Genomic DNA, 12,511 nt, shown 5'->3' with positions numbered 1-12,511 from the left:
TACCCTTTTTGACCAAGTACTCTTTCCCCCGTCCAGCTGACTACCACCCCGATCAGACCCGATCACCCAGACACCCCCAGACCAGACCCAAGTATTCTCCGACCACCCGACTACCTGCCAACCACCTGACCGCCATTCCGGCCCGACTACTCCACAGGCGACACAACAATCTCCCGTCCACCTGAGCACCCTGACCACCTGACTAACCCCTGACCAGACCCAACTACGCTCGCGACCTGACCCAGAGAGGTGGTGACGTAGTGCTACTGTCACTGGACTAGTAATCCAGAGAGACAGGCTAATGATCTGGAGATCCAGGTTCAAATACCACCATGGCAGATGGATTTTGAATTCAATAAAAATCTGGAATTAAAAGTCCAGTGGTGATTATGATTGTTGTAAGAACCCATCTGGCTCCCTAATGTCCATTAGGGAAGGAAATCTGCCGTCCTTACCTGGTCTGGCCTACATGTGACTCCAGACCCTTAGCAATGTGTCTGACTGTTAAATGCCCTTTCAAATGGCCTAGCAAGCCACACAGTTGTATCGAGCCACTTAAAAAGTCTCAAAAAAGGAATGAAACTGGACAGACCATGCAGTATTGACCGAGGCACAAGAAACGACAAAGGCAAACTCAGCTCTTACGATCATGCAAAGCCGTCCTTACTAACATCTGGGGTCCTGTGTCAAAATTAGGAGAGCTGTGTCTAGTCAAGCCTGACATAGTCTTACTCATGGAATCATAACTAACAGACAACGTCCCAGATACTACTATCGCCATCTCTGGGTATGTCCAGTTCCAAAGGCAGGGCAGAACCAGCAGAGGTGGTGACACAGTGGTATACAGTCTGGAGGGCTTTGTCCTAAGATTCTCAGTATCAACTCTGGACCCCATCAAGTCTCATGGTATCAGGTCAAACATGGGCAAGGAAACCTCCTGCTGATTAACACATGCCATCCCCACCTCAGCTGATGAATCAATACTCCTCCATGTTGAACACCACATGGAGGAAGCACTGATGGTGGCAAGGGTGCAGAATGTACCCTGGCTGGAGACTTCATTGTCTATCACCAAGAATGGCTCAGTATCACCGCTACAGACCAAGCTGGCTGAGTCCTAAAGGACATCGTCTGCGGCAGGTGGTGAGGGAACCAACAAGAGGGGAAAACATACTTGACCTCATCCTCACCTGCCTGCCACAGGTGCATCTGTCCATGACAGTGTCAGTAGGAGTGACCACCGCAAAGTTCTTGTGGAGAAGAAGTCCCGCATTTACATTGAGGATACCCTCCATCGTGTTATGTGTCACTACCATTGTGCAAAATGGGATAGATTTTGAACAGATCCAGCAACTAAAGACTGGACAACCATGAGATGCTGTGGGCCATCAGCAGCAGCAGCCACAATCTGTTACCTTATGGCCTGGCATATCCCCTACTCTATCATTACCATAAAGCCGGGGGAACAACCCTAGCTCAATGAAGTGTGCAGGAGGGCATGCCAGTTGCAGCACCAGGCATACCTAAAATGAGGTGTCAACCTGGTGAAGCTACAACACAGGATTACTTGCATGCCAAACAGCATAAGCAGCAAGTGATAGACAGAGCTAAGCGATTCCACAAACAATGGAGCAGATCTAAGCTCTGCAGTCCTGCTGTGTCTAGTTGTGGATGGTGGTGGACAATTAAGCAACTCACTGGAGGAGGAGGCTCCACAAATATCCCCATACTTATTGTTTTCATTCATTCACGGGATGTGGGCTTTGCTGGCTGGACCAGCATTTATTACTCATCCCTAGTTGCTGTTGAGAAGGTGGTGGCAAGTTGCCTTCTTGAACTGCTGCAGTCCACGTGGTGTAGGTACATCCACAGTGCTGTTAGGAAGAGAGTTCCAGGATTTTGACCCAGCGACAGTAGAGAAACAGCGATATATTTCCAAGTCAGGATGCTGACTGACTTGGAGGGGAACTTCCAGGTGGTAGTGTTCCCACCTATCTGCTGTCCTTGTCCTCCTAGGTGGTGGTGGTCATGATTTTGGAAGGTGCTGCCTAAGGAGCCTTGGTGAATTCCTGCAGTGCATCTTGTAAATGGTACACACTGCTGCTACTGTGCGTCAGTGATGGAGGGAGTGAATATTTGTGGATGTGGTGCTAACCAAGTGGGCTGCTTTGTCCTGGACAATGTCAAGCTTTTTGAATGTTGTGGCAGCTGCACTCATCCAGGCAAGTGGGGAGTATTCCATCGTATTCCTGACTTGTGCCTTGTAGGTGGTGGACAGGCTTTGGGGAGTCAGGAGGTGAGTTACTCATTGTAGGATTCCTAGCCTCTGACCTGCTCTTGTAGGCATAGTATTTATATGGCTAGTCCAGTTCAGTTTCTGGTCAATGGTAACCTCCAAAATGTTGACAGTGCGGAATTCAGTGATGGTAATGCCATTGAACGTCAAGGGGTGTTGGTTAGATTCTCTCTTGTTGGAAAGACTCATTGCACGGCACTTGTGTGGCACGAATGTTACTTGCCACTTGTCAGCCCAAGCCTGGATATTGTCCAGGTCTTGCTGCATTTGAATGTGAACTGCTTCAGTGTCTTGACAAGTCACGAATGGTGCTGAACATTGTGCAATCACCAGCGAACATCCCCACTTCTGACCTTATGATGGAAGGGAGGTCATTGATGAAGCAACTGAAAGTGGTTGGGCTGAAGACACTACCCAGAGGAACTCCTGCAGTGATATCCTGGAGCTGAGATGACTGACCTCCAACAACCAAAACCAACTTCCTTTGTGCTAGGTATGATTCCAACCAGCGGAGAGTTTTCCCCCTGATTCCCATTGACTCCAGTTTTGCTAGGGCTCCTTGATGCCACACTCCATCAAATGTGGCCTTCATGTCAAGAGCAGTTACTATCACCTCACTGCAGGAGTTCAGCTCTTTTGTCCATGTTTGAACCAAGGCTGTAATGAGGCCAGGAGTTGAGTGGCCCGGGTGGAACACAAACTGGGCATCAATGAGAACGTTATTGCTAAGTAAGTGCTGCTTGATAGCACTGTTGATGACCCCTTCCATTACTTCACTGATGGGACGGTAATTGGCCGGGTTGGATTTGTCCTGCTTTTTGTGTACAGGACATACCAGGGCAATCTTCCACACAGCTGGGTAGATGCCAGTGTTGTAGCTGTACTGGAACAGCTTAGCTAGGGGCATGGCAAGTTCCGAACACATGTCTTCAGTACTATTGCTGGAATATTGTCAGGGCCCATTGCCTTTGTAGTATTCAGTGCCTTCAGCCGTTTCTCAATATCACATGGAGTGAATCGAATTAGCTGAAGACTGGCAACTGTGATGCTGGGGGTCTCCAGAGAGGCAGAGATAGAACATCCACTCGGCACTTCTGGTTGAAGATTGTAGCAAATGCTTCAGCCTTATCTTTTGCATTGATGTGCTGGGCTACCCCATCATTGAGGATGGGGATATTTGTGGAGCATCCTCCTCCAGTGAGTTATTTAATTTTACACCACCATTCATGACTGGATGTGGCAGGACTGCAGAGCTTAGATCTGATCCATTGGTTGTGGGATTGCTTAGCTCTGTCTATCACTTGCCGCTTATGCTGTTTGGCACACAAGTAGTCCTGTGTTATAGCTTCATCAGGTTAACGCCTCATTTTTAGGTGTATGCCTGGCGCTGCTCCTGACATGCCCTTTTGCACTCTTCATTGAACCAGGGCTGATCCCCTGGCTTGATGGTAATGGTAGAGTGGGGGATATGCCATGAGGTTACAGATTGTGTTTGAGTACAATTCTGCTGCTGCTGATGGCCCACAGCACCTCATGCCCATGTTTGACCTGATGTCATGAGACTTGATGGGCTCCCCCTAACAATACTGTCTTGGACAGATGCACCTGCGGCAGGCAGGTTGGTGCGGATGAGGTGAGGTATGTTTTTCCTTCTTGTTGGCTCCTTCACTACCTGCCGCAGACCCAGTCTAGCAGCTTTATCCTTTAGGGCTCAGTCAGTAGTGGTGCTACCAAGTCACTCTTGGTGATGGGCATTGATGTCCCCCACCCAGAGTACATTCTGCGCCCTTGCCACTCTCACTGCTTCCTCCAGGTGGTGTTCAACCTGGAGATGCACTAATTCATCAGCTGAGGGAGGGCGCTACGAGGTAATCAGCAGGAGGTTTCCTTGTCCATGTTTCACCTGATGCCATGAGACTACATGGGCTCCGGAGTGGACATCGAGGACTCCCAAGGCAACCCCTTCCCAAATGTATAGCACGGTGCTGACACCTTTGCTGGGTCTGTCTTGCTGGTGGGACAGGACATACCCAGGTATGGTGATGGAGGAGTCTGGGACATTATCTATAAGATATGATTCTGTGAGGATGACTACGTCAGGCTGTTGCTTGATTAGTCTATGAGAGACAGCTCTCCCAACTTTGGCACTAGCCCCTAGGTGTTCGTAAGGAGGACTTGACAGGGTGGACAGGGCTGAGTTTGCTGTTGTCATTTTCGGTGCCTTGGTCGATGCCGGTTGGTCTGTCCATTTTCATTCCTTTTTTTGAAACTTTATAGCGGTTTGATACAATAATATCCTCAATGATATGGGAGCCCAGCACATCTGTGCAAAAGATAAGGCTGAAGCATTTGCAACAAACGTCATCCAGAAGTGCCAAGTGGATGATCCATCTCGGCCTCCTCCGGTGGTCCCCAGCATCACAGATGCCAGTCTTCAGCCAATCCAATTCACTCCACAGGATATTAAGAAATGGCTGAAGGCACTGGATTGTGCAAAGGCTATGGGCCCTGACAATATTACGGCAATAGTACTGAAGACTTATGCTCCAGAACTCGCTGTGCCCCTAGCTAAGCTGTTTCAGTACAGCTACAACACTGGCATCTACCCATCAATGTTTAAAATTGCCCAGTTTTGCCCTGTACACAAAAAGCAGGCAAATTCAACCTGGCCAATTGCCCCATCTGTCTACTCTTCTTCATTAGTAAAGCCGGTGGAAGGGGTCATCAACAGTGCTACCAAGCAGCACTTGCTAAGCGATAAACTGCTCACTAATGCTCAGTTTGGGTTCCGCTAGTGTCACTCAACTCCTGACCTCATTGCAGCCTTGGTTCAAACACGGATAAAAGAGCTGAACTCCCGAGGTGAGGTGAGGGTGACTGCCCTTGACATCAAGGGAGCATTTGACCGAGTGTGGCACCATGGAGCCCCAACATAACCGGGGTCAGTGGGAATCGGGGAGAAAACTTTCCACTCGGTTAGCCATGCCTAGCAGAAAGGAAGGTGGCTGTGGGTGTTGAAGGTCAATCATCTCGGTTCCAGGACATCATGGAAAAATATGGGTTGATAAGGAAGAGCCTGCATGGATTTCTAAAGGGGAAATCATGTTTAACTAACTTGCTAGAGTTTTTTAAAGAGGTAACAGAAAAGGTCGATGAGGCTAATGCTGTTGCTTGTTGTACATGGACTTTCAAAAGGCATTTAATACAATGCCACACAGCAGACTTGAGAAAAGTTATTGCTCATGGAGTAAAAGGGACAGTAGCAACATGGATACAAAATTGGCTGAAAGATAGGGAGCAGAGAGTAATGGTCGATGGATATTTTTCAGGCTGGAGGAAGGTTTGTGTGGAGTTCCCCGGGTGTCAGTATTGGTACCTTTGCTTTTCCTGATATATACAAATGATCCAGAACTTGATGTGCAGGGGATAATTTCAAAGGTTGCGGATGATATGAAGCTTGGGAGTGTTGTGAACTGCGAGGAGGATGGTGTGAAACTTCAAGAGGACCTTGTCAAGTTGGTGGAGTGGGCAGATAGGTGGCAGATGAAGTTCAATGAGGAGAAGTGTAAGGTGATCCATTTTTGTAGGAAGAACATGGACAGACAATATAAAATAAGGGGTGAAATTTTGAAGGGGGTGCAGGAGCAGAAAGACTTCTTTGTACACAGATCATTGAAGGTGGCAGGACATGTGGAGAGAGCAGTTAATAAAGCATATAGTATCTTGGGCTTTATTAATAGGAGCATAGATGACAAGAGCTGGGAAGTTGTGCTGAATTTATCTAAGACATTCGTTAGACCTCAGCTGGAGTATTGTGTACAGTTCCAGGCAACACATTTTAGGAAGGATGTGAACACATTGGAGAGAGTGCAGAGGAGGTTTACAAGAATGGTTCCAGGGATGAGAATCTTTAGCTATGAGAGTAGATTGGAAAGGTTGGGACTGTTCTCCTTGGAGAGGAGGTGGCTAAGAGGAAATTTGATAGAGATGTTCAAAATCATGAGGGGGCTGGACAGTGTAGATAGGGAGAAGCTGTTCCCACTCATAAAAGGACCAAGAACGAGAGGGCGCAGATTTAAAGTGATTTGCAAAAGAAGCAAATGTGATGTGAGAATTTTTTTTTACACACAACGAATGGTTTGAGCCTGGAATGCACTACCTGGAAATATGGTGGCTCAGGTTAAATCGAGGTATTCAAGAGGGCATTAGATGACTATTTGAATAGAAACAATGCGAAAGGGTATGGGGGAAAGGCAGGGCAATGGCACTAAGTCATAATGCTCATATGGAGAGCTGATGCAAATATGATGGGCAGAATGGCCTCATTCTGTGCCATTAAAATTCTGTGATTCTGTGATCACTGCAGGAGTTCCTCAGGGTAGTGTCTGATGCCAACCGTCTTCAGCTGCTTCATCAATGACCTTCCATCCATCATAAGGTCAGAAGTGGGGATGTTCCCCAATGATTGCATAATGTTTAGCACCATTCGTGACGACTCAGATACTGAAGTAGTCCATGTCCAAATGCAATAAGACCTGGACAGTATCCAGGCTTGGGCTGACAAGTGGCAAGTAACACTCACGCCACACAAGTGCCAGGCAATCACCATCTCCAATAAGAGAAATACTAGCCATTGCCCCCCTTGACACTCAATGGCATTACCATCACTGAATCCCCCACTATCAACATAATGGGGGTTACCATTGACCGGAAACTGAGCTGGACTAACCATACAAGTACTGTGGTTACAAGAGCAGGTCAGAGGCTAGGAATCCTGCGGCAAGTAACTCACCACCTGACTCCCCAAAGCCTATCCACCATCTACAAGGCACAAGTCAGGAGTGTAATGGAATACTCCCTACATGCCTGGGTGAGTGAGGCGCCAACAACACTCAAGAAGCTTGACACCATCCAGGACAGTCCGCTTGATTGGCACCACATCCACAAACATTCACTCCCTCCACCACTGACGCACAGAGCAGCAGTGTGTACCATCAACAAGATGCGCTGCAGGAATACAACAAAGCTCCTTAGGCAGCACCTTCTAAACCCATGACCACTACTATCTAGAAGGACAAGGGCAGCACATAGATGGGAACACCACCACCTGGAATTTCCCCTCTAAGTCACTCACCATCCTGACTTGGAAATATATCACCGTTCCTTCACTATCGCTGGGTCAAAATCCTGGAACTCCCTCCTTAACAGCACTCTGGGTGTACATATACCACATGGACTACAGTGGTTTAAGAAGGCAGCTCACCACCAGCTTCTCAAGGGCAGTTAGGAATGGGCAATGAATGCTGGTCTAGCCAGCAACATCCACATCCCGTAAATGAATAAAAAAATATCACCCACCTCACCCTTGTAGGCTATTCCTACCACCTGTGTTCGGAGATCTACTCTGGATATCAATGACCCAAACCTCGAGACTTCGCCCAGAACAACTGCAGTTTATTTGATTTCTGTTGCAGCCAGTTCAATAATACTTATACTGGTGACTGCTCACCCCATACTTTAGTTACTTGGTTTGCCCAAAACGTAGACAAGATCAGGTGGTCAATCCATCCTTGTCCGTTCTCTGCTCATAGCTAGCCAGGCTACCCCCTTCCTTAATATAAAAGCAAAATGCTGCGGATGCTGGAAACCCGAAACAAAAACAAAAATAGAAATAGCTGGAAAAACTCAACAGGTGTGATAGCATCTGCGGAGAGGAACATAGTTGATGTTTCGAGTCCATATGACTCTTCATCAGAACTAAGGAAATAGAGAAATGGGGTGAAATATAAACTGGAAGAGGGGGGTGGGATAGGTGGAGCTGGATAGCGGGCCACTGATAGGTGGAGGCAAAGAAGAGATTGCCAAAGATATCATTGACAAAAGGACAAAGGGATGTTGACGGTGGTGATATTATCTAAGGAATGTGCAAATGGGGACATTAAGGGTAGCAAGCAGGACAAGTAGTAGGTGGCCCTATTGGGGATGGGGTGGGGGGAAAGGATCGAAGTGGGCTAAAAGGTGGAGATAAAACAATAGATCGAAAAAAATTTAAAAATAGGTGGGAAAAGAAAAATATATTTTTCAAAAATTATAAATTATTGGAAAAAGGTGGATCGGAAAGGGGGTGAGGATGGAGGAGAGAGTTCATGATCTGAAGTTGTTGAACTCAATATTAAGTCCGGAAGGCTGTAAAGTGCCTAGTCGAAAGATGAGGTGCTGTTCCTCCAGTTTGCATTAAGCTTCACTGGAACATTGCAGCAAGCCAAGGATGGACATGAGGGCATAAGAGCAGGGTGGTGTGTTGAAATGGCAAGTGACAGGGATGTCTGGGTCATGCTTGCGGACAGACCGAAGGTGTTCCGCAAAGCAGTCACCCAGTCTGCGTTTGGTCTCTCCAGTGTAGAGGAGACCGCATTGGGAGCAGCGAATGCAGTAGACTAAATTGAGGGAAGTGCAAGTGAAGTGCTGTTTCACTTGAAAGGAGTGTTTGGGCACTTGGACGGTGAGGAGGGGGGAAGTAAAGGGGCAGGTGTTGCACGGGAAGGTGCTGTTGGAGGGGGTTGAGGTGTAGGGGGTGATGGAAGAGTGGACCAGAGTGTCCCGGAGGTACGATCCCTGCGGAAAGCCGCCAGGGGGGTGAAGGGAAGATATGTTTGGTGGTGGCATCATGCTGGAGTTGTTGGAAATGGCGGAGGCTGATCCTTTGAACGTGGAGGCTGGTGGGGTGATAAGTGAGGACCTATCGTGGTCCTGGGAGGGAGAGGGAGGTGTGAGGGCGGATGCACGGGAGATGGGCCGGACACGGTTGAGGGGCCTGTCAACCACCGTGGGTGGAAAACCTCGGTTAAGGAAGAAGGAAGACATGTCGGAGGAACTGTATTGGAAAGTGGCATCATCAGAACAGATGCGATGGAGGCGAAGGAACTGAGAGAATGGGATGGAGTCCTTACAGGAAGTGGAGTATGAGGAGCTGTAGTTGAGGTAGCTGTGGGAGTCGGTAGGCTTGTAATGGATATTGGTGGACAGTCTATCACCAGAAATTGAGACAGAGAGATTAAGGAAGGGAAGGGAAGTGTCAGTGATGGACCATGTGAAAATGATGGAGGGGTGGAAATTGGAAGCAAATTAATAAATTTTTCCAGATCCAGACGAGAGCATGAAGCGATACATCGATGACTGCTTTGCTGCCGCTTTATGTCTCCATAAGGTTGGAGGTGTAAAGAAAATGTCAATTTTTGCAACATTACTGTGGGCTAATGTGAAGCAGGCTGATGGGGGCTCTGTGCATGCTTGTGTGTGGATGCAACTAAGTTAATTAAAGTGAATGCAGTCATTAAGGCTCTACTGGCCAGAAGACGACCGGCAAGGTCATCAATACAGCAGTTTAGAGGTCAGGCTGTCTCCAATGCCGATGCCGTGGGGGCACCAAGACGTAGCACTCCCCCTTGTCCTCACTTATCACCCCACCAGCCTCCGCGTTCAAAGGATCAGCCTCCGCCATTTCCGCCGACTCCAGCATGATGCCACCACCAAACACATCTTCCCTTCACCCCACCTCGTGGTTTTCCACAGGGATCGTTCCCTCCGGGACACCCTGGTCCACTCTTCCATCACCCCCGATACCTCAAACCCCTCCCACGGCACCTTCCCATGCAACCACAGAAGGTGCAACACCTGCCCCTTTACTTCCCCCCCTCCTCACCGTCCAAGGGCCCAAACACTCCTTTCAAGTGAAGCAGCATTTCACTTGCACTTCCCTCAATTTAGTCTACTGCATTCGCTGCTCCCAATGCGGTCTCCTCTACATTGGAGAGACCAAACGCAGACTGGGTGACCGCATTGCAGAACACCTTCAGTCTGTCCGCAAGCATGACCCAGACCTCCCTGTCACTTGCCATTTTAACACGCCACCCTGCTCTCATGCCCACATGTCCGTCCTTGGCCTGCTGCAACGTTCCAGTGAAGCTCAGTGCAAACTGGAGGAACAGCACCTCATCTTTCGACTAGGCACTTTACAGCCTTCTGGACTTAATATTGAGTTTAGCAACTTCAGATCATGAACTCTCTCCTCCATCCTCATCCCCTTTCGAATCCCCCTTTTTCCAATAATTTATCATTTAAAAAAATATATTTTTCTTTGCCCACCTATTTTTAAATTTATTTCGATCTGTTGTTTTATCTCCACCTTTTTACCCCATTTCGGTCCCTTCCCCCCCACCCCACCCCCACTAGGGCCATCTGCTACTCATCCTGCTTGCTACCCTTAATGTCCCCATTAGCACATTCCTTCGATAATATCCCCACCGTCAACACCCCTTTGTCCTTTTGTCCATGACATCTTTGGCAATCTCTTCTTTGCCTCCACCTATCACTGGCCCTCTATCCAGCTCTACCTGTCTCGACCCCCTCTACCAGCTTATATTTCACTTAATTTCTCTATTTCCTTAGTTCTGATGAAGAGTCATACGGACTTGAAACATCAACTATGTTCCTCCCCGCAGATGCTGTCAGACTTCTGAGTTTTTCCAGCTATTTCTATTTTTGTTTTCTCCCCCCCTTCCTTGTCCGGCTGCAGCAACAGCCTTAAGCTTAACAAACACAATGCTCAAATAGGTGTCTGCTTCCCGCCTTGTCATGTATACACTTGCTGATTGGCTCATTTCTCTGTTAGCAACATTTTCATCCCGGCGACCCTCCTTACAGCAGGCTTGTCCCGACGGCAAGTTTGGCCAATCTCCTCCTAGATCTGCTTGCTTCAGCACCTCCCCCATCTGTCCCCAGTTCCACCAATCAACCACTGCGTAAGGGTGATTACAAACTGCCGAATCTCTACTTATTCAGTGACATGCGAAACAAACAGCAATCATCAGTTGCATTACATTAAGATATTACTTTTTGACATTACTTTGAGTTTCTAGCAAATAACTTTACATGATATTTGTAATCAAAAAGGTCAGAAACTGGGGGAAAAAATTGTTGCCTGGCCTTTAACCAGTCACCCTTCCTAATATTAGCACAAAACCATGAACAGAGCATAAAGATTCTCTATTAACCGTTTGCAGAAATTAGCCTATGTTAGCCTTATAAATAATGTTAAGTAGTAATAATTATGTTAAATAGTAATTGTAAGCTTAGCTTTTCCCTGTATCCATAAAAAGCTTCCACAATGAAATGACCCTTTTATGATACTCGAAATGCAACAGCTGCTCACACCCTCAACCCACATCACCCATTCAACTTACTTGCCTATTTATCAATCTCACCCACATTTCTGGGAAAGCCAAGCTCGGAAGGTTCTAGAGGAAATGCGGAGCAGCGTTGAGTAGGGGAATATTCAAGCAAAGCGGCAATCTGACTACTGCTTACTGCTCCTCAGAAGATCCAGGCCAATGAAGTGAATTCAGCAACTCTGCAGGCAGTGTGGACTCTGAGAGAAATGCAGCCAGCTAAGTACACTAGCCCAGTAATCTAAGTAGGGAAGGCCATTTTTTGTGCCTAACTTACAGTTTGCTGGCGGGGGCAGGGGGTGGGTGTGGTGGGCTGGTGAGGGAAGGGAACCAGTGAGTAATTGGATGCAGTGTGAAATGAGCAGTTTATTCTCCTATAAATCCATTTTTGGTAACAATGGTTAACCAATTCCATCACCCATCCTTCTCCCCATCCCTCAGTCCCCCACCCCCTTTGATTTCTCAGATCTATATTTAATATTCATTAAGAAGGATAGCGGGAGACAGGAGAGACGACACTGATACAAATGTAACTGAAGCAAAGTACATAGTAAAAATCTGAGGATGACTCATCCCAGGAGAGAACATTTTATTTGCTTATCTTCTTATTGCCTCTCATTGATAGAGACCTGAAAAAAGGTTATCGGTTTTCTCAGACATGTTGTGGCAAAGATCCCAGTAAGGAAGAAGAATAACTTTTTTTTCCTTTCCCTATTCATATCCTAGGTTTGCCAATATTTTCTTCCTGTTCCTGGCCCTTCTGAACTGGTTCCCATCTATTGGAGTTTTCCATAAAGAGATAACCATGTTGCCTTTGATCATTGTGATGTCCATCACAGCTATTAAGGATGGATTTGAAGACTACAAGCGATACAGATTTGATAAAAAGATAAATCAAGCCAGGACACAGGTGTTTGATTGGTACGTCACTTGTGAATAAATGCAAGAAAATGTTTCTGCTTCAGGAGATGGTGTTTACATGACATAA

At 47.2% G+C, this 12,511-nt stretch overlaps 1 protein-coding gene across 3 annotated transcripts in view; it reads left to right on the top strand.

Moving 5' to 3' along the window:
- Positions 1-12,511, top strand: part of atp10b (ATPase phospholipid transporting 10B) — a 368,600-nt gene that overhangs the window by 229,680 nt on the left and 126,409 nt on the right. For 2 of the 3 annotated variants that reach the window (XR_013577824.1, XM_078551014.1), the window contains exon 5: positions 12,250-12,444. The exons of the other annotated variant lie outside the window; for it this stretch is intronic. Coding sequence is in view for 1 of the 2 variants with exons in the window: in XM_078551014.1 (XP_078407140.1) it covers positions 12,250-12,444 (195 nt within the window). In the remaining variant the exon portion in view is untranslated. The remainder of the gene's footprint in view (positions 1-12,249; positions 12,445-12,511) is intronic. 3 annotated transcript variants of the gene reach the window in all.

Source organism: Cetorhinus maximus, chromosome 10 (genome assembly GCF_964194155.1).
Source record: "Cetorhinus maximus chromosome 10, sCetMax3.hap1.1, whole genome shotgun sequence".
NCBI classification, from domain to species: Eukaryota; Metazoa; Chordata; class Chondrichthyes; order Lamniformes; family Cetorhinidae; genus Cetorhinus; species Cetorhinus maximus.
The sequence above is the reverse complement of the archived record's forward strand: the minus strand, read 5'-3'. Positions and strand labels throughout refer to the sequence as shown.